At 58.5% G+C, this 20,780-nt stretch overlaps 3 protein-coding genes across 6 annotated transcripts in view; all 3 read left to right on the forward strand.

Moving 5' to 3' along the window:
* Positions 1–1,383, forward strand: part of FBXO42 (F-box protein 42) — a 48,181-nt gene extending 46,798 nt beyond the window's left edge. For both annotated transcript variants that reach the window (XM_040588986.1, XM_040588987.1), the window contains one exon: positions 141–1,383. In XM_040588986.1, the coding sequence (XP_040444920.1) occupies positions 141–1,238 (1,098 nt within the window). In that variant the 3' untranslated portion in view covers positions 1,239–1,383. The remainder of the gene's footprint in view (positions 1–140) is intronic.
* A 2,459-nt stretch (positions 1,384–3,842) lies between these two features.
* CPLANE2 (ciliogenesis and planar polarity effector 2) lies at positions 3,843–6,078 on the forward strand. Of its 3 annotated transcripts, none has more exons than XM_040588994.1 (6): positions 3,843–3,930; positions 4,584–4,708; positions 4,791–4,943; positions 5,026–5,150; positions 5,237–5,376; positions 5,786–6,078. In XM_040588994.1, the coding sequence occupies exons 2-6, from the start codon at positions 4,603–4,605 to the stop codon at positions 6,012–6,014; spliced, it is 753 nt and encodes a 250-aa protein (XP_040444928.1). In that variant the 5' UTR covers positions 3,843–3,930; positions 4,584–4,602; the 3' UTR covers positions 6,015–6,078. The 3 variants fall into 3 exon arrangements, with proteins under 3 accessions (XP_040444928.1, XP_040444929.1, XP_040444927.1); XM_040588995.1 differs by having other exon boundaries at positions 3,904–3,930; positions 4,570–4,708; XM_040588993.1 differs by lacking the exon at positions 3,843–3,930 and having other exon boundaries at positions 4,315–4,708.
* Positions 6,079–6,813: 735 nt separating this feature from the next.
* On the forward strand, positions 6,814–20,086 carry EPHA2 (EPH receptor A2). The gene is made up of 17 exons (XM_040588981.1): positions 6,814–7,656; positions 10,564–10,631; positions 11,280–11,943; positions 12,840–12,995; positions 13,097–13,429; positions 13,507–13,631; positions 13,938–14,097; positions 14,195–14,291; positions 14,406–14,461; positions 14,541–14,666; positions 14,756–14,938; positions 15,454–15,515; positions 15,639–15,848; positions 15,932–16,081; positions 16,187–16,380; positions 18,017–18,172; positions 19,334–20,086. Exons 1-17 carry the CDS (start codon positions 7,587–7,589, stop codon positions 19,437–19,439), a joined length of 2,916 nt encoding a protein of 971 aa, XP_040444915.1. The 5' UTR covers positions 6,814–7,586; the 3' UTR covers positions 19,440–20,086.
* The last annotated feature ends 694 nt before the right edge of the window (positions 20,087–20,780 follow it).

The raw sequence follows: 20,780 nt of genomic DNA on the forward strand, positions 1-20,780 counted from the left end.
TGGGGTCTCTGCTCTCTCATACACATTCGTTGATCTTTATTCCCTGCCCAGGGTGCTCCATACCCCCGAATTTTTCCCCAATACAGCACAAAGGATCATCCTGCCATCCGTAACCTATTATATCCCTGCTCCTCTTCCAGGTGGGACAGTGTGTTGTGGTCTTTAGCCAAGCCCCCAGCGGGAGAGCCCCGCTGAGCCCCAGCTTGAACTCTCGTCCTTCTCCCATCAGCGCCACGCCGCCCGCCCTGGTCCCTGAAACACGGGAATACCGTTCTCAGTCTCCCGTCAGGAACACGGACGAGGCTCCCTGTGTCAACGGCCGCTGGGGCACCTTGCGACCCAGAGCGCAGAGGCAAACCCCCTCAGGGTCCCGGGAAGGCAGCCTCTCCCCAGCTCGAGGGGACAGTTCCCCTGTACTCAACGGTGGGAGTTTATCGCCTGGAGCCCCAGCGGCTGGCGGTGCCTCCTTGGACAGCCCCGTGCAGGTTGTATCACCCAGCACGCCTTCCGCGGCTGAAGGATACGACCTAAAAGTGGGGCTTCCCCTGGCACCGCGCCGGGGATCGCTGCCGGAGCAGAAAGACCTGCGTTTGGGATCCGTCGACCTGAGCTGGGAGCAGAAACCAGCTTCCATCATCTGCCAGATGGACGGTGTGGAGGGCAGGACAGTCAGCGCGAGCGTGAGGAACCCCCCTGAGCAGACCAACGGCATCCACACGCCGCCCCACGTCGCCAGCTCCCTCCCAGGGGCCGTCTCCCCTGGCGCGCTCCGGAGGAGCTTGGAGGCCGTCAAAGCCCTCTCTTCCAAAGGCACCTCGGCTTCTGCGGCGTTGAGCCCTCCTCTGGCTTCTTCCCCAGGGTCCCCAGGTGCTGAGACGGGCTCGGCGGCGCGTCTGGGCTCTACCCAAGGCGACGGCCATTCCTTACCTCCCATCGCCCGCCGCCTGGGCCACCACCCTCCCCAGTCCCTCAACGTGGGGAAGCCTTTATACCAGAGCATGAACTGCAAACCCATGCAGATGTACGTGCTGGACATTAAAGACACCAAGGAAAAAGGACGAGTCAAATGGAAAGTGTTCAACAGCAGTTCGGTGGTGGGGCCACCCGAAACCAGTTTACACACGGTGGTGCAAGGCAGAGGGGAGTTGATCATATTCGGTGGCCTCATGGACAAGAAACAAAACGTGAAATACTATCCCAAAACAAATGCCTTGTACTTTGTGCGAGCAAAAAGATAATGCGGCCCAAGCCCTTCGCCGCCATCGCCTTCTCCCTTCCCCCCCCGGCTCTTCCCTCTCCTCTCCGAGCCCTTACTCTGTCACGCAGGCATTCAAACTGTGAATTAGGGAGAAAGAAACCAATAAAGTCCAAGCAAAACCTCCAGCGCTGCCCCGCCAGTTCCCAGTAAGACCCGACCCCAGTTAAGCAATCCATGTTTACAGGCGGGGAAGGACCCACGCCGCTGTGATCCAAGCCAAGGATTTGGGGTGAGCAGGTAGGGAAATCTGCCATCCAGTATCTTCTTGAGGTTGGTTTTCTTTTCTAGGGGTTGGGGAGGCTTCGTCTCTCTCCCAAAACTCCTCGCGGGACGTGAATAAAAGTGGTTTTATAGGAACAAACCAAACACCACAGGCAGGAGGCTGGGAGCTTCGCGCACTGATTATTTCTGTGCTTGACTCCGTAAGGAAAACAACAGCAATACCCCGTCAGGAACCTTGCAGTGCTGCGAACCTTTGCTCAATGCAAACATGATGCCTTTTTTTTTTTTTTTTTTTTGCCTTTCACCCCTTTGGCCTGCCCCTCTCATTCCTGGCCTCTGTAGGGGACTGTAAGAAGGAAGAAAGGACAGGGTTTTTTGCATCAAAATGCCAAAAATAATAAGAATTAGCTGGGCGTTAGCATCCTGCTCTCCCTGCCCTGTGCTGGATCAGGCTTCAGGATCAGGCCTGATCCCTTCTGATCAGCAGAAACCCACACCAGTTACGCTAGAAACACCGTTATTCCCCCAAAGCTGAGAAATTCGGCTGCCCGTTCCCTTCTAGACTCGAAGGTTTTGTTTCAGTCAACAGCCCAAACCCGTTCAAGGCCAAACCAGCACCTTGTAGCCTGGGAATGCGTGGGGGTTTTTTCCAGCCAAACAGATGGATATCGGTAAATTTGAGGATGTGAGCAGCCTCGATAGCAGTAACTGCACCTCATCTTTGCACGTGCCTCCTTCCGCAAAGATTAAAACAAATTAAAATCCGAAGGGATTGGACCTGTGCGTCCTTCTGGGACAACCTCCCTCTTTCCCTTTCCCCTCGAGATGATGGGGGGGTGGGACAAATGGGCGGATTCTGCCAGGTTTTGGTCAACAACCTCCAGCACCTGAAAAGCAGGGAACCCTCCCCAAACCGGCAGTGCCATGACGTGGCCCCTTTTCCCCTCTTGGCTTTCTTCCGCTCTCCCCTCCATCCCCACTGAGCTTTTTGCCGGTCAGAGCCTTAAATCGCATCCCAGCCGCGTGGGGATGGGAAGGGTTTTGCTTTGTCCGCGGCATTTCCACTTCTGTAAATAAATCCCTGGTGAAACCCAACCTCTCCCACTCTAATCCCAATGTATTTGATTTGTCCGAAGGGAAGGCAAAATGCAAATTTTACCCCCAAAAACCTCAGGAGCACCTAGGGTGAGCTATGAAATATTTCTTCTCCGCTTTAAGCTTTGACGCGGGGAAGGCGGTCGGGGCTTTGGCATCGATTCCCTCCTCCCCTTTGCATGTCTTTTGTCATCCACCCCCAAAAAAACAATTAATTAAAAAAAGGGATGGACGGTGAGTTGCCACTGGGGATACATCCTTCTCCTTGCACGGAGCATCCCTGCAGGGGCATTTGGTCCCCAACCCCCCCCCCCCCCCCCCCCCCCAATCAGCCCCAGACCTGCTGAGTGGCTGGGGCCAGCCCTCATCCGTCCCAGTTGGCTGCAGAAACGCATGTTCTGTGCTCTTAACGATAAATTGATCCCAAATTTTGACACACACACACACCCCGACACCCCACCCCGTGAGCCGCTGGTGCTGTGAGCGAGGTGCATCCCACCCCCCTGCGACTCAGGTGTCCCCCCCACGTCATCGTCCTAGGCTCGGCCGAGCGCAGAAATGAAAAGTGATTTTCGGTGATATTTAAAATCTTGTGTACATTGGGGGGGAGGGGGGGGGTAGGCGCGGGGATTAATGAGTTCCGCCTCCCTCCGTCCTGATGAATTTTTAGCAGTTTAACAAATAAAAAGGAAAAGAAACGGATGGTTGGTCCTTTTGGGGAGGGGGTCGGGGGGTGGAAATGCCATGGAGAGAAACCCCTGCTGCGCTCCCCCAAAATTCGGGGATGAAAGGGGAGATGTGGGGGCTTACTGGGTGAAAAAAGGGCAATATTTCCACCAGGGGATGTTAGAGCCATCAGTAGAGGTGGAAAAAATGGGGGGGGGGGGGGGGGGGAAGCTGGGAGGAGGAAGGGGAGGGTTCGAAAAAGGAGGGTAGTGCTGGAAACTGGGGACCCCAAATCCTGCCAGTGCTGGAGATGAGGGACCCCAAAAACCAACCAGGGCTGGAGATGGGGGACCCCAAATCCTGCCAGTGCTGGAGATAAGGGACCCCAAAAACCAACCAGGGCTGGAGATGGGGGACCCCATAGCCTGTGGGGCTGGTAACTGGGGACCCCCGAGCCCGTGCGTGGGCTGGATCGGCGGCCCCGTACAGAGCAGCGCTGGGCACAGCTGCGGGCGGGCAGGCGGGGGGGGGTCCCGACCCCATAGGGTAGTGTGGGGCCGGGGACCCCCCGGCTATAGGGACCCCCCTCCCCGGGCCACCTCTCGCGCATGCGCCGCAGCAAAGGGGCGGGGCGCCGCGAGGCCACGCCCGGCGCGGTGACGTCACCCCCGGGGCGGAAGCGGCCGCAGGTGGGGCGGCGGGGCCGAGCCTTAAAGGGGCCGCGGGGGGGGGGACGGGACCCGGGGCTCTGTGCAGGGACCTACATGGGGGGGGGGTACAGGGGGCCCGTGGGGGGTGTAGGGGTGCCGAGGGGGGACACAGGGAGCCTGTGGGGGGATGCAGAGACCCGGGGGGGGGGGGGGTGTCAGCGACCCTATAGAGAGGTGTGGGGACTCTGGGGGGGAGCACGGAGTGCTGTGGAGCGGTGCAGAGACCCTGGGGGGTGTCAAAGGACCCCGTGGGGGAGGCTGAGACCCTGAGGGGGTAATGGACCCCATGGGGGGCGTTGGGACCCTGGGGGGGAGGGGATAAAGGACCCCCATGGTGAGTCAGAGGACCCCATAGGGGGGTGCTGAGAACCTGGGGGGGGATCAGGGACCCCATGGGGGGTGCTGGAACCCTGAACCGGGGGGCAAAGGACCCCCATGGTGGGGCAGGGACCCCATGGGGAGGTGCTGAGACCCTGGAGGGGGTGAGGCAGGGACCCCGTGGTGGGGCAGGGACCCTGTGATGGGATGCTGGAACCCTGGAGGGTGCGTGCAGCCCGGGGGGGGGAGGGTCTTAAGGGCCCCCCCCCCGCTGCGGGGCGCAGTGACCCTATGGGGCAGGACCCCCCCCGTAGGCCCGCTGTCGGGGGGCTCATGGCGGAGCGGGGGGGCCCGGTGCTGGAGCCCGGCTGGCTCCTCTCCCCCGCCGGCCGCCCTTACCGGGACTCCATCCTCCACAAGAACCGGCGGAGAGTGTTCGGTGAGCACCCCCTCGCCTCCCCCCCTCACCAAATTGGGGTGTCAGCCCCCCCCAAACCCCTCATACCCCCCTTTCTCCCCAGGTCTGCTGGAGCGCCCGGTGCTGCCCCCCACCTTGGCCGCCCCCACTGTCACCTACAAACTCTTCGTCTCCGGCAAGAGCAGCGTGGGCAAGACGGCTTTGGTGGCCGTGCTGGCGGGGACCCCCGTGCCCCCCACCCACCATGAGACCCTGGGTACGTCTTGGGGGGACACACAGCCCCCCCTCCCGCATGTCCCCTGGGGGTGACAGCGTGTGTGGTGTGTGTGTGTCCCCAGGCATCGAGGCCACCACGGTGCACTGGCCGGCCAAGCCACGAGCCAGCGGCCGCCCCGTCATCTTCCAGCTGCATTTTTGGGATTGCGGAGACGGAGCGCTGAGAAAATTCGAGCATCTGCTACCGGTGAGGGGGGGGGACATGGGACACACACACACAGGACACACACACACCCTCCCCTCCCAATGATGGTGGCGTCTCCCCCTCCCCAGGCTTGTAAGGAGGAGGCGGACGCCATCCTCTTCCTCTTCTCCTTCACCGACCGCTCGTCCTTCGAGGAGCTGCCAGCCCTCATGAGCCGGGTCATTGGCCCTGACGAAGAAAACCTCGTTAAGGTGGTCGTCGGCACCAAGTATCCTTCGGGGGGGCGGGGGTGTCCCTGGGGGGTCCACATCCCCCCCAGAAGTGGGTTTGCACCCTTATAGTTCCCACCGCTTGGCATCTCGGTGGGCTGAGAACGCGCGCGCATCGTGACACCAATGGGTCAACTGCACCCCCCGAGTTGTAAGGGGGTTTGTACACCCCCCCCCCGGGGAGGGGTCTGGGTGTTGGTGTCCCCCTTGACAGTGTGTCCCCCCCACAATAAGGGGGTTTGCACCCCCACATCTCACAGCGCTCAGCACCTTGGCAGGCTGAGACCATGCACACTTTGTGACACTGATGCCTTGGTGCCCCCCACTTATTTGGGGGAGGGGGGGGGCTGGGGGGAGATTTGTTTTTTTGGTGTTTACCTTGACCGTGTCCCCCCCCCTGTGACCCAGATTCGACCTGTCCCCGCAGGCAGATGTGACAGAGGGGGATGTGGTGGCCTTCGAGGGGACCTGGGGGCTGCCGGTGCTGCGGGCGGGCAGCGGGCCAGGGCTCGGGGGGGCGGGTGGGGGGCTGGCCCGGGTCGCCCCCCTCCTCGACGCCCTGGTTGAGAGGCTCTGGCGGCGGGACCAGATCGCTGCTGGTGTCGCCCTGGAGGATGAGGGGACCCCCCCGGCCTGAACCCCCCGGGGGTGGGGGGTGGGGAAGGTGCTTTTTGACCCAAATCCATCTTTTTCCCCCAAGAGATGCCTGGGTGCCCTGACTTGTCTGATTTGGGTGCAAGGGGATCGTGGGATGTGGGGTGCTGTGGGATGTGGGGTGCTGTGGGATGTGGGGTGCTGTGGGTGCTTTGGGATTTGTGGTGCTTGGAATTTGGGGTGCTGTGGGTGCTGCACGATTTGGGGTGCTGGGAATTTGGGGTGCTGTGGGTGCTGCAGGATTTGGGGTACTTTGGGTGCTGCGGGATTTGTGGTGCTTGGAATTTGGGGTGCTGCGGGATGTGGGGTGCTGCAGGATTTGTGGTGCTTGGAATTTGGGGTGCTGCAGGATTTGTGGTGCTTGGAATTTGGGGTGCCGTGGTTGCTGCAGCATTTGGGGTGCCTTGGGTGCTGCAGGATGTGGGGTGCTTTGGGGATTTGGGGTGCCTTGGGTGCTGCGGGATGTGGGGGGATTTGGGGATTTGGGGTGCCTTGGGTGCTGCGGGATGTGGGGGGATTTGGGGTGCTTTGGATGCTGCAGGATTTGGGGTGCTTGGAATTTGGGGTGCCTTGGGTGCTTTGGGGTGCTTTGGGGTTTTGGGGTGCTTTGGGTGCTGTGGGATTTGGAGTGCTGCAGGATTTGAGGTGCTTTGGATGCTGCAGGGTGTGGGGTGCTGGGAATTTGAGGTGCTGCGGGATTTGGGGTGCTGCGGGATTTGGGGTGCTGCGAGATTTGGGGTGCTGGGGTGCTGCAGTATCATACAGATTTGGGGTGCTGGGATGGGGGTGTTGGGGGATTGGGGGTGCTGGGGCCCGATCCAGCCGCCCCGGCCCGCGCCCGGCGCAGCGGAAAAACCACATTATTTTTAGGCCGGAAAAAGCCGATTTCTGGTCCGGCCTTTTTCCGGCCCAGCGGATGCCGGGGCAGGGGTGGGGGGGGCCGGCAGCACCCCCCAAACCAGCCCCCCGGGACCCCCATCCCGGAGGACGGGGGTGGGGGTGGGGCTGGCGGAGGGCTGGCGAGCCAGTTACCCTCCCCCCAGTTACACCACCACCTCCCCCCAGTTACGCCCCCCGGTATCTTAACTGGTGGGTGGGGGGCGTGGCCGGTAGTAGCCCCATGGCTCCGCCCCCTGCTGCCATTGGCTGCCGATCCCCCCGTCCCTTCCCACGCCGCTTCATGAATGAAAGGGGAGGGGGCTGGCGGGGGGGGCTTTAACCCCCTGATGACCGGAGCTGAGGAGGGGGGACACGGTGGTACGGGACCGATCCGGACACCCCGCACCCACCCACCCACCCCACCCTGCGCGTGCAGCCCCGTGGGGGGTCCCACCCCCACCCCCCGCTAGCCCACTCCCGATCCTCAGGCTCGGCCCCCCCCAGTCCCATACTGGTGTGTACTGGGAGCGGCTCCTGTCCCTTTAAGAGCGGGCGTGGCCGGGTGACATCACAGGGACATGAATGAACAGGAGCGGGGTGCTCAGCCCCACACGCCCCACAGCGCTGGTTGTGCCGCCGGTTGTGGGGTGCACCCCGGCCCCCCAAGCCCCCCACCATGGCTGGCACCCCCCCAGCCTTCACCCTCCTCTTCCTCACCGCCGTCACCCCCCTGGCAGCCGAAGAAGGTGAGCTCCGCGCTTGGGGGGGGGGACACCCCAAAACCCGCTTATTGGGGTGCGGGGGGGGGCTGAGAGGTTGGGGGGCTGGGGATCCCCCAAAATAAAGGATGGTGGGGGGGTGCTCCCCCCCCCAAAAAAGGGGCACACATGGGTGCGGCGAGCTACGGCGTGCGGGGGGAGTTAAAGAGTTAAGAAAGAGGGGAAAAAAGTTATGAAAGAGGAAAAAATTTAAGAAAGAGGGAAAAAAGAAAGAGGGAAGAAAGTTTTAAAACTGTGGAAAGTTAGAAAAGGGGGGGAGAAAGCTAAAAGAGGAGGGAGGGAGGGAGGGAGGGAGAAAAGGGGGAGCTGGGAAAATAAATAAAATGGGGGGAAAAAACAAAAGTTTTGAGCAACTTTTCCCATGTGGAGCGTCCGACCGGGTCCAGCTGGTTCCCCCCGAAAAGTGGCGTTGGGGCTGGGGGGGTTTAAAGGGAATAAACCCCCAAAAAGGGGGAAATTTCCCCTGAGCGGAGCGTGTGCCGCAGCCGGCGCTGGGCCGGGCAGGATCCGGCCCCGAGCTGGGAAACAATGTCAGGAAAACCCCAAAAAGCTGGGAAAAACAAGCGGCGTCCCGGCCTCCACCTCGCAGCCTTCCCCGGCTGGGTTCTGAGCTCACTTTGGGGGGATCGGGGGGAAAAAAAAGGGGGAAAGTCACTTTTTTAATATATACATTTAATTAAAAAAAAAAAAAAGGTTGCTAAAAATTCTGTCCAAAGGGTTTAATCTGTTGCTTTCGAGGGAAAAAAGGAAGGATCCAGCCCTGACTGTAAATAAATTTGAGGCTGGCGGGGGGATTTGGGATGGAAAATACCTTCCTAAAAAATAAAAATGGGGTAAAAAAACCTAAAATGAGGATTTTTTTTAAGTGCTGGGGTGAAGGTGGAGGTGGGGACCCTCACCTGACCTGCAGGAGTTGGGGCACGTTCCCGAGGTGCCGATTCCCGGGAGGGATCCGTGGGGATTCTTGGGTCGAAAACTGCAAAAAAGGGGGAAGTGTTGGGAGAGTAGCGGGACTGGGGGGGGGGGGGGGTCTTCCCATTGCTTGGGCAGGGCAAAATCCGGTGGGATGGGGTGGCTGGGGGGTGCTGGGCGCCCTGGCTGGATCCTTGTGCCACTTGGTCTGAGGTTTGGGGGGTCCCTGAGGGTGGGGAGGGGACGAGGGAATGGGACAGGATTAGGATGGGGATGGGATGGGAATAGGAGGGGGTGGGATTGGGATTCGTTTTGGGATTGGGATTCGGAGTAAAACTGGGATGGGACTGGGATTGGATTTGGGATGAGATTGGGATTGAGATGAGGATGGGGACAGGATTGGGATGGGATAGGGACAGGACAGGGATGGGCTGGAAAACGCAGTTGGGGACAGGGATAAGGATGCGGCTGGGGATGGGACAGGGATGCAGGTGTGGGGTGCGGTGCTGGTGGTGGTGGCACCAGCAGGGACAGTGCAGGTGGGGACAGTGACAATGGTGCAGGGGCTGCAGGTGGTGGCAGGGACAGTGGTGGGGCTGCAGGTTGGGGTGGAGGTGGTGGTGATGGCCGTGGTGATGGCTATGGTGATGGTGGCGCTGGAGGTGACGAAGGCCGCGGTGATGGCCACGGCCATGCTGCTGGTGGCAGTGGAGATGGTGATGCCGATGGCAATGGCAGGGTGGGTGGAGGTGGCACCGGGGATGGGGGTGCAGATGCCGATGGTGATGGCACAGGAGGTGCCGACAGCACCGGTGGCCCTGGGCATGGGTGCGCCCTTGGGTGCTGCACCCCTTGACTCAACAGCCGCAGCCCCGGGTCTGTCCCCTGACTCGCCCCCGCCATGCCCGGGGGGGGACGCCCCACCAGCTCGGCTCACGCGCCAGCCCCCCGCCGGCTTTCCGCTCTCCGGAGGCTCGGGGGGGATTTCCAGCCGCAGGAAAGCCGGGATATCCGCCCCGGCATCCTTCCTGACCCGGGCACGGTGGGGGGGATGACGGAGCCACATGCGTGTGTGTCCCCCAACCAGGTTCTTGGGGTTCCCCTCCCTAGACTTTACCCTCTTGGGGCATGTCACGAGCTCGCCCGTTCTCAGCCAAGGAGGTTGGCGGGGGGGCATCCATCCTCGAAACTCCCCCACCCCACTGAGACCCATCCTGTGAACCCAGGCGTCCGGGCACATTCCTGGGGGGTGATTCACCAAGGGGGGGGGGCACCCGTCAGCACTTCCCTCCCGGCCTCCTCTTCCTCTCCCAGGCGCTGGATCCAGCCACCGCCCTCACGGGCAGCCGGCATGTCCCGGCAGGTCTGCCTGCCCTCGCGCCCTGCGGAGCTCTGCGCGGGTTCCCCTCTTTTGGGGGAGGCCCTGGGGGTCTTCTGGGGGGGTTTCCAGGCAAATCCATTGGGAATGGGGGTCCTGGAGCTATCTGGGGTTCCCGGGAGTGTTTGCAGGTCCTAGGACATCTACAGGGACTGAGTGCATCTGTGGGTCCTGGGGACATCCATGGGTCCTGGATGCATCTGTGGGTCCCAGGGACATCCCATGGGTCACAGTGGCATTTGTGGGTCCCAGGGATATATACATGGATCCTGGGGGACACCCATGGGTCCCAGAGGCATCTGTGGGTCCCAGGGACATCCCATGGGTCACAGTGGCATTTGTGGGTCCCAGGGATATATACATGGATCCTGGGGGACACCCATGGGTCCCAGAGGCATCTGTGGGTCCCAGGGACATACACATGGCTTGCAGTGGCATTTGTGGGTCCCAGGGATATATACATTGTACCTGGGGGACATCCATGGGTCCCAGGGGTGCACTGGTGGCACCTGCAGGTCCTGGGGCCACCCGTGGGTCCTGGTGGCATCTCTCACCCCACTAAAGCCCCTCTCCTCTCCCCGCAGTGGTCCTGCTGGACTTCGCCAAGGCGCAGGGGGAGCTGGGCTGGCTGACCCAGCCCTACGGCAAAGGGGTGAGCACTGGGGGACCCGGCGCCCAGCACCACCCTGAGAGCCCACGCTGGGCACTGGGACTTCCATGGGGACAAGGACATCCATGGGGATGGAGACCTCCATGGGGATAGGGATGGAGATGGGGACCCCCATAGGGACAGGGACCTCCGTGGGGATGGGGCCACTCGTGAGGATGGGGGCATCCATTGGGTTGGGGACATATATCGGGATGGGGACACCTGTAGAGATGGACATGGTGACATCCACAGGGTTGAGGACCTCCATGGGGACAGGAACATCCATGGGGAGGGGATCACCCAGAGATGGAAATGGAGAGGGGGACATCCATGGCAATGGAGACCTCCACGGGGGTTGGGTTGGGGATGTCCACGTGGATGGGGATGGGCATGGGGACATCCACAGGGTTGGGGACCTCCATGGGGACAGGGACATCCATGGGGATTGGGTTGGGGATATCCATGTAGATGGGGACAGGCACATCCATGGGGACATCCACAGGGTTGGGGACATTCACTGGGATGGGGACCTCCACTGGGATGGTCTTGGGGACCTCCACGGTGACAGGGACATCTACGAGGACCAGGAGCACCGCCCCCCTGCCTCAGTTTCCCCCCCCCCCCAGCACCCATTTCTCTCTTGGGGGGCAGTGGGACCTGCTGCAGAACGTGCTGAACGACTCCTTGATCTACATCTACTCGGTGTGCAACGTGCTGGAGGGTGAGCAGGAGAACTGGCTCCGCACCAACTGGATCTACCGCGGTGTGGCCCAACGCATCTTCATCGAACTCCAATTCACCGTCCGCGACTGCAACAGCTTCCCCACCGCTGGCGGCGGCTCCTGCAAGGAGACCTTCAACCTCTACTACGCCGAATCCGACGTGGATTACGGCACCAACTTCCAAAAGAGACAGTTCAAGAAGATTGACACCATCGCACCGGATGAAATCACCGTCCAGGATGATTTTGCTTCCCGGAATGTTAAACTCAACGTTGAGGTCCGATCGGTGGGACCTCTCCGTCGGAAAGGTTTCTACTTGGCTTTCCAGGATTTGGGAGCGTGCGTGGCGTTGCTTTCCGTTCGGATTTATTACAAGAGGTGCCCGGCTGTTTTACGGGGGATGGCTCGCTTCCCCGAGACGGTGGCCGGCGTCGACTCGCAGACCTTGGCCGAGGTGCGGGGAAGGTGCGTGGAGGAGGCGGTGGCCGAGCAGGCGCCCGCGCTGCACTGCAACGCCGACGGCGAGTGGCTGGTGCCCATCGGGGAGTGCCTGTGCCGCGCTGGCTATGAGAAAGTGGGAGAGACTTGCCAAGGTGAGGTGAAGTGGGATGGAGGGGCTGAGGAGCCATGGAGGGGGGGGGGGATGTACCGGCTCGATGCGTGCCAGGGGGTAGAAGGCGAGGGGGGGGCAGAGAAATGGGCTGTTGGTCCCAAAATTCCCCATCCTGGATCCTCAACCCGGAGCATCACTAGTGCAGCGAGTGCAGCAGGGCTCAGCCAGGAGGGGGGTGGGCTGGGGGGGTCCCAGTAATATTAGAAGCTGCAAAAATAGGGTGAAATACCCTAAAATCCCCACTCTGGGTCAGAAAAGTGGGCTGTTGGCCCCAAAATTCCCTATCCTGGATCCTCAACCTGGAGCATAGTGCAGCGAGTGCAGCAGGGCTCAGCCAGGAGGGGGGTGGGCTGGGGGGGTCCCAGTAATATTAGACGCTGCAAAAATAAGGTGAAATACCCTAAAATCCCCACTCTGGGTTGGAGAAATGGGCTGTTCGCCCCAAAATTCCCCATCCTGGATCCTCGACCTGGAGCATCACTAGTGCAGTGAGCGTGGTAGGGCTCAGCCAGGATGGGGGGTGGGCTGGGGGGGTCCCAGTAATAATAGAAGCTGCAAAAATAAGGTGAAATACCCTAAAATCCCCAATTTGGGCTGGAGAAATGGGCTGTTGGCCCCAAAATTCCCCATCCTGGATCCTCGCCCCAGAGCATCATTAGTGCAGCGAGTGCAGCAGGGCTCAGCCAGGAGGGGGGTGGGCTGGGGGGGTCCCAATAATAAAGAAGCTACAAAATAAGGTGAAATACCCTAAAATCCCCCCACTCTGGGTGCTTGGGAGGGTGATGCACCCCAAAACCCGTCTGGGTGAGGATGCTGTGAGTGGGGAGGGGGAATTGGGGGTCTCACCGGTGTCACTGTGTGTGTCCCCCCTCCCAGCTTGCCCCCCCGGCTCCTTCAAGGCCACCGTGTCCCCCGAGGGCTGCCAGCCCTGCCCGCCCCACACCCTGCCCTCCCCTGCTGCCGCCGCCACCTGCCCCTGCCAGGACGGCTTCTTCCGCACCCCCACCGACCCCCCCGCCGACCCCTGCACCCGTAAGTGACCTTTTTTTTGGGGGGGGTGGGGGGAAACTGAGGCACGGTGTGGCCATCCCTCCCCCTGACCTCCCCTCCCTGCTCTCTGTCCCCCCTCCCAGGTCCCCCCTCGCCCCCCCAAGGTGTCACAGCTGTGGGGCTGGGGGCCACGGTGCAGCTGCGTTGGTCCCCCCCTGCTGACCCCGGTGGCCGTAGGGATGTCACCTACAGCGTCACCTGTGAGCAGTGCTGGCCGGAGAGCGGGGAGTGCCGTCCCTGCGACGGGGGGCTCCGCTATTCGCAGCCCCCCCGGGGGTTGACGGGGACGGGGGTCACCGTCACCGACCTGGAGCCACATGTCAACTACACCTTCACCGTCGAAGCCCAGAATGGCGTGTCACCCTACAGCCACCACCGTAGTGTAGCTGCCACCACCATCAGCGTCAACCAGACGGGTAAGGGGCCACCAGCATCTCCCACATCTTCCCTCCATCGTGGGGAGACCTCCCTGATGTCACTGTCCCCACGGCAGAGCCACCTCGGGTGACATCGGTGAGCCTGGATGGACGGACGGCCACCAGCTTGGTCCTCTCCTGGACGGTGCCACCGCGGCAGCAGAGTCGGGTCTGGAAATACGAGGTCACCTACAGCAAGAAGGTCTGTCCTGTGTCACAGCTTCAGCCCACCACCCCTAAATCCATCATCCCCATCCTTGTGTGTCCCCTCTGCCCATGTCACCTCCATCCTTACCCGCATCCGTGTCACCTCCATCCTTACCCGCATCCATGTCACCTCCATCCTTACCCCCATCCGTGTCACCTCCATCCTTACCCACACCTGTGTCACCTCTCCATCCGTGTCACCTCTCCATCTGTGTCACCATTCCATCCCTGTCACCTCCATCCTCACCCCATCCATCTGCGTCACCTCCACCCCTGTCACCCCCCTCCCCCGTGTCCCCAGGTGGATGAGAACAGCTACTCAGTGCTGCGCTGCGAGGGCACCTCCGTCACCCTCCCCAAGTTGTCCCCTGCCACCGCCTACGTGGTGCGGGTCCAGGCGCTCACCCCGGACGGCCACGGTGCCTACAGCCCCCAGCACGAGTTCGAGACCCTGCCCGAGGGTGAGGATCTCAGGGGGGTGGGGGGGGGAGGATTGTGGGGTGCGGGGTCCAGGGTGTGCATGGTTCACCACAACTCCCCCCCAAACTGTCCCCACAGGCACCGAGGCCATGGCATCCACCGCTGTCATCAGCGGCTCCGTCGCTGGTGTCATCTTTGTTGTCCTCCTCTTGGCCATTCTCTACATCCTCCGTCGGTAAAGTGATAAAAAAACCCCAACCCTCCCCAAAGAAACCCCAAAATACCATTTTTTCCACCACAAGGATGAGCGAGGGGTAATTTTGGGGGGCAAAATGCTGCTTTTTTGCAGGAGGAGGAGGTCACGGCCACGCCAGTCTGCCGAGGATGTCTACTTCTCCAAGTCAGGTGAGCAATGGGACAGTGGGGTCAACAGGGATGGGTGGGGGGTGACATGGGTTCTGACCCCCCTCCCATCACCCCGCAGACCAGCTGAAGCCCCTCAAGACCTACGTTGACCCACACACCTACGAAGACCCCAACCAAGCCATGCTCAAGTTCACCACTGAGATCCCTCCATCTTCCATCACCCGCCAGAAGGTCATCGGCGCCGGTAGGTCCTTGGGTGGCTTTGTCACCCCAAAGACACCCTAAAGTTGAACCAGGTTGGGGTGGTTAAATGTCCCCCCTCCCTCCGAGCAGGTGAATTTGGGGAGGTCTACAAGGGCACCCTGAAGCGTGGTAAGAAGGAGGTGCCGGTGGCCATCAAGACCTTGAAGGTGGGCTACACGGAGAAGCAACGGGTGGACTTCTTGAGCGAAGCGACCATCATGGGCCAGTTCTGCCACCACAACATCATCCGCCTGGAAGGGGTCGTCTCCAAGTGTGAGTCTCGTGTGTTCCCCCCAACCCCCCCTCCCAAGTTTCCCTTGAAAACACCCCAAAAACCACTATATAAAAATATGGTGTTTTGAGCAACAAGGTTTTGAGGGGGTTGGGGGTTTTGGAGGCTTTTCTGGGGGGGGCATTGTGCTTTCGGGGGGCAGACACTTGGGGGTTTGTGGGTTTCTCTTTTGAGGGGGTGTTTGTTTTGTTGGGGGGGTGGAGGTTTTAGGGTTTTCTTGGGGGAGGTGTGAGGTTTTTTGGGGGCGCTTGTGGGATTTTGGGGGCTGTGGGGGGGTTCGGAAGTTTTGGGGTTGAGCTTTTGGGAAGTTGGGGGGTGGGTTTTTTTAGTTTTTGGGGGCAGGGCTGGTTTTTTTGGGGGAGTTGGGGATTTTGGAGGGGGTTGGGTGTTTTGGGGGTTTTTGTTTTGGAGGGGTTGGGTTTTGTGGGAGGGGGTGGGGGGATTTGGGGGAGGGGTTTTACCCATTTTGAGTCTTTTTTATTATGATTTCATACAGACAAACCCTTCATGATCATCACGGAGTACATGGAGAACGGCGCGCTGGATAAATTCCTGCGGGTAGGTGAAGCGTGGTGGCAACGTCCCCTCCGGGCAAGGATTGCTGGGTGGTGGAACCACCAAAACTCATCCGGGAGGTGGGATGAGAGGTGGATTCGAGGCTGGATTCTCCCCTTTCCCCAGGAAAAACAGGGGGAATTCGGCGTCATCCAGCTGGTGGGCATGTTGCGGGGCATCGCCGCCGGCATGAAGTACTTGGCCAACATGAATTACGTCCACCGGGATCTGGCCGCCCGGAATATCTTGGTGAACAGCAACCTGGTGTGCAAAGTGTCCGATTTTGGGCTTTCACGGGTGTTGGAAGACGACCCCGAAGCCACCTATACCACCAGCGTAAGTGCCACCAAGGGCTGGGCTGGCTTGGCCGCGGGTGGGGGGGGTTGGGGGGTGCAGGGTTGACCCCGACGTTGCCGTAGGGGGGGAAGATCCCCATCCGCTGGACGGCGCCCGAAGCCATCTCCTACCGCAAGTTCACCTCCGCCAGCGACGTCTGGAGCTACGGCATCGTCATGTGGGAGGTGATGTCCTACGGCGAGCGCCCGTACTGGGAGCTCTCAAACCACGAGGTGAGCACCCCCCTCCTCCAACACTGATTTTGGCGAGGGGGGGGGCTTGTTAAACGGCCAGCTTTTTGGGAGGGGACGCACCACTCAACCTCCTTCTCCTGGTAGGTGATGAAGGCCATCAACGAGGGCTTCCGCCTGCCGGCGCCCCTGGATTGTCCCTCTGCCATCTACCAGCTGATGATGCAGTGCTGGCAGCAGGAGCGCAGCCGGCGTCCCAGGTTTGCCGATATCGTCAGCATCCTCGACAAGCTCATCCGCGCCCCCGACTCCCTTAAGGCGCTGGCAGACTTCGACCCCCGGTGAGCACCAAGAGCTGGCCCGGGGCGAGGAGGGGGGGCGAGGAGGGGGGAGGAAAGGGGGGTGCAGCTTGCACTGTCGCACCCTTGCATGCTCCTGTGCGCCTTGGCAGGTTTTGGAGCGCTGCAGGGGGTTTTTGCATCGCTTTTTGCAGGTTTGCACTCTTGCACTGGGTTCTGCATCTTGGCGTTCTTGCGTTGCTCTGTGCATCTCTGCATTTTTGTGTTTGGGTTTTGCACCTTTGCACTTTTGTGTTGCTTTTTGCACCGCTGCATTCTTGCATCGCTTTTTGCACCTTTGCATCCTTGCGTCGCTTTTTGCACCTTTGCATCCTTGCGTCGCTTTTTGCACCTCTGCATCCTTGCGTCGCTTTTTGCACCTTTGCATCCTTGCGTCGCTTTTTGCACCTTTGCATCCTTGCGTCGCTTTTTGCACCTCTGCGTCCTTGCGTCGCTTTTTGCACCTCTGCGTCCTTGCGTCGCTTTTTGCACCTCTGCGTCCTTGCGTCGCTTTTTGCACCTCTGCGTCCTTGCGTCGCTTTTTGCACCTCTGCGTCCTTGCGTCGCTTTTTGCACCTCTGCGTCCTTGCGTCGCTTTTTGCACCTCTGCGTCCTTGCGTCGCTTTTTGCACCTCTGCGTCCTTGCGTCGCTTTTTGCACCTCTGCGTCCTTGCGTCGCTTTTTGCACCTCTGCGTCCTTGCGTCGCTTTTTGCACCTCTGCGTCCTTGCGTCGCTTTTTGCACCTCTGCGTCCTTGCGTCGCTTTTTCTAGCTCTGCGTTTCTGCATTGCTTTTTGCAACTTTGCATTCCTGCGTGCTCTTTTGCATCGTGGCATTCCTGCACTCCTTTTTGGGTCTCGGCAGTTTTGCACTGGTTTTGCATTCTTGCATTGGGTCTTGCATCTCTGCATGGTGGCGCGTTTCTTTGCATCTGTGCTTTGTAATTTTTTTATTTTGTAGTTTTATATTCCTGCATTCTTTTCTAGACCTTTGCTCTTTTTAATTGATTTTGCAGCTTTTCATTGTGGTTTTTTTCTGCTTTTTTGCATCTGTGCATTTTCGCTTTTTTTTCCCCTTTGGCATTTTTGCATTGTTTCTTGCTTTTTTAGTGTTCTTGCCTCATTTTTTGCATTTCCACTTTTTCCATTACTCTTCGCATCTTCACCTCTCTGCCTTCTTTTTTACATCTGGGCACTTTCGCATCACCTCTCACTTTTTTTGCACTGTTTGCATTATACTTTTGCTTTCCAGCATTCCGTTTTGCATTGAGCTGTTGCCTTTTTGCATCTTGGCATTGGGGCATTGCTTTGTGCATTTCTGCATCTTGACATTTAGGTGTTGCTTTTTTGCATTTGTGCTTTTTAATTTTTGCATTCTCCATTGCTGCATCATTTTTTGCATCGTTCCATTTCTGCATAATTTTTTTGCATCGTTCTGTTTCTGCATTATTTTTGCATCCTGTCACTTTTGCATCATTTTCCCCCTCCTGTCGTTTCTGCACACCCCCCCCTTTTTTTTTTTTTTTTTTTTTGCATCTTCCCCCTTCTGCATTATTTTTTGGTGTCCTTCCATTTTCACATTGTTTTTGCACCCTCCCATTTCTGCACCATTTCTGCACCCCCCGTTCCCACCCCGCCAGGGTCTCCATCCGCCTGCCCAGCACCAGTGGCTCAGAGGGCGTCCCCTTCCGCTCCGTCCCTGAGTGGCTGGAGTCCATTAGGATGCCCCAGTACACGGAGCACTTCATGGCCTCGGGCTACAGCACCATCGAGAAGGTCCTGCAGATGACCAGCGAGTGAGTCCACATCCCCGTGGTGTCCCCATACTGTCCCCATGATGTCCCTGTGGTGTCCCCATACTGTCCCCATGGCATCCTCATACCATGTCCTTGGTGTCCTCGTACTGTCCCCATGGTGTCCTCATAGTGTCCCTGAGGTGTCCCCATTCCTTACTTACAGTGTCCTCATGCTATATCCATGGTGTCCCTATGGCATCCTCATACTAGATCCATGGTGTCCCCCTACCGCATCCATGGTGTCCCCATACCATCCCCATGGTGTCCCTATGGATCCTCCTACTAGATCCATGGTGTCCGCTACTGCATCCATGGTGTCCCTATGGATCCTCATACTAGGTCCGTGGTCCCCCCTGCTGCATCCATGGTGTCCCTGTGGTGTCCCCTTGGTGTCCCTATGGCATCCTCATACTAGATCCATGATGTCCCTATGGATCCTCATACTAGATCCATGGTGTCCCCCTACTGCATCCATGGTGTCCCTATGGATCCTCATACTAGATCCATGGTGTCCCTGTGGTGTCTGTGTCCCCATGGTGTACCTATGGTTCCTCATACTAGATCCATGGTGTCCCCCTACTGCATCCATGGTGTCCCCATGGCGTCCCTATGGATCCTCATACTAGATCCATGGTGTCCCCCTACTGCATCCATGGTGTCCCTATGGATCCTCATACTAGATCCATGGTGTCCCTGTGGTGTCTGTGTCCCCATGGTGTACCTATGGTTCCTCATACTAGATCCATGGTGTCCCCCTACTGCATCCATGGTGTCCCCATGGTGTCCCTATGGATCCTCATACTAGATCCATGGTGTCCCTGTGGTGTCCCTATGGCATCCTCATTCTAGATCCATGGTGTCCCCCTACTGCATCCATGGTGTCCCCATGGTGTCCCTGTGGTGTGTCCCCATGCTGTCCCCTCCGGCTGCCACCCAGGGACAGGGACAGGAATCCACATCCCGCGGATGGCCTGAGGGACCTGTTCCCTCTAGGATCCGGCCAGAGATGCAGAGCCGTGTCCATCCAGCTGTCCCCAGCAGTGGGGCTGTTGGGGGGACACGAGCCCCAAAACGGGGCGGGGGGGGACACACACCCACGGCTCTTCCCACCCCAATAACCATCATTATTTATTTGCTTCCTCCCCCCACCCTTATCCCCAGCGACATCAAGAAAATCGGGGTGCGCCTGCCGGGGCACCAGAAGCGCATCGCCTACAGCCTGCTGGGGCTGCAGGAGCAGCTCGGGGCCGGGGGGGTCTCCATTTAACCCCCCCCCCAGATACTTGAAAGCAACCAAATGAAGACACCCCCCCCCTCCTCCTCCCCGAGGGGTTTATTTATTATTTCTATTATTATTTTGGGTTTTTTATAGTATTATTATTATTATCATCCCCGGGGTTGGGGATTGAAACAGGTGTCACCCCCCATCCTCCCCCCTCTCCCCCCCCAAAAAAAATGCCAAAAATTAAATTTCAAGCTCTTTGGGGGCTGGGCGAGGTGTTTTGGGGGGTTCCTCTTTTTTTTCTACATTTCAAGAAAAAAAAAAAGGGGCTCAGCCCCCACACTGGCTTATTTTTGCTTTTTTCTCCCTATTTATTCCTCTCCCACCGGGTTTCTGGGTGGGTTGTTTTTTTTTCTCCCCCTTTAACGCTGATCTGCCAGTGTTACCTTTTCCTTTTGTTTTTTAACCTAATTTATTCTATTTTTGTATATTTATTGCAAGGAAGCAAAGGTCATGTCAGATTTTTGAGAGCAAAAAGGGGGAATTTTTTTTTTAAAAAAAAAAAAAAAAACAACAAAAAACCCGGATCCCCATTCCCGTCGTCCCCCTCCTTTTCATTTATTTTCAGGGGTTTGGGGGATTTTTGTGGGGTTTTGATTAAAATAAAAATGTGATTTTTTTGTTTTCTAAAATACTGTCATTTCCCACTGGCTCACTGGGACCACAGGAATTGGGGGGGGCAGAGAGATGGGGGCTTTTCCTCATTTTAGGGGTCTTTTAAGGGGTTTTAAAGGATTTTAAAGGATTTTTTAAGAAATTCAGAGTGGTTTTAAGAATTTTTGAAGGGGGTTTGAGGAGGGGGTTTTAGGGGTCTTAAGGAGTTTAAAGGATTTTTAAAGGTTTTCAGGGGGTTCAAGGCAGATTTTAAGGGTTTTTCAGGATTTTTTAAGGGGGTTTTAGGGTTTTTTAAGGGTTTAGGTTGGTTCTGTTTTTAAGGGAGGTTTAAGGGGATTTATGGGAGGTTTTAGGAGGGTTTAGGGGTTTTAAGGTGTTGTAAGGAGTTTTTTAAAGGGGTTTTAAAAGCATTTTTAAGGGGGGTTGAGGGTGGGGTTTTAAAGGGGTTTAAGGGGGGATTGGGGGGTGTTAGAGGGTTTTTTAAGGGGTTATCAGGGTGTTTAAGAGGAGTTTAAGGGGTTGTAGTCAGCTCGAGGAGCATTTCCCACCCAGGGCCCATTCTCCTGGGCGAAATCCAGGAGGAATTTGGCCTTTTTACCACCCGCCCCTCCCCCGTGCCAAACCCCACCGGTGGCAGCGGGGCCGGCTGCCCGGTGCCTGCAAAGAACCGGGTGGAAAAAAGCCGGAAAAAGGGTTTGCTGGTGGTTGATT

Source organism: Falco naumanni, chromosome 3 (assembly GCF_017639655.2).
Source record: "Falco naumanni isolate bFalNau1 chromosome 3, bFalNau1.pat, whole genome shotgun sequence".
Lineage (NCBI taxonomy): Eukaryota > Metazoa > Chordata > Aves > Falconiformes > Falconidae > Falco > Falco naumanni.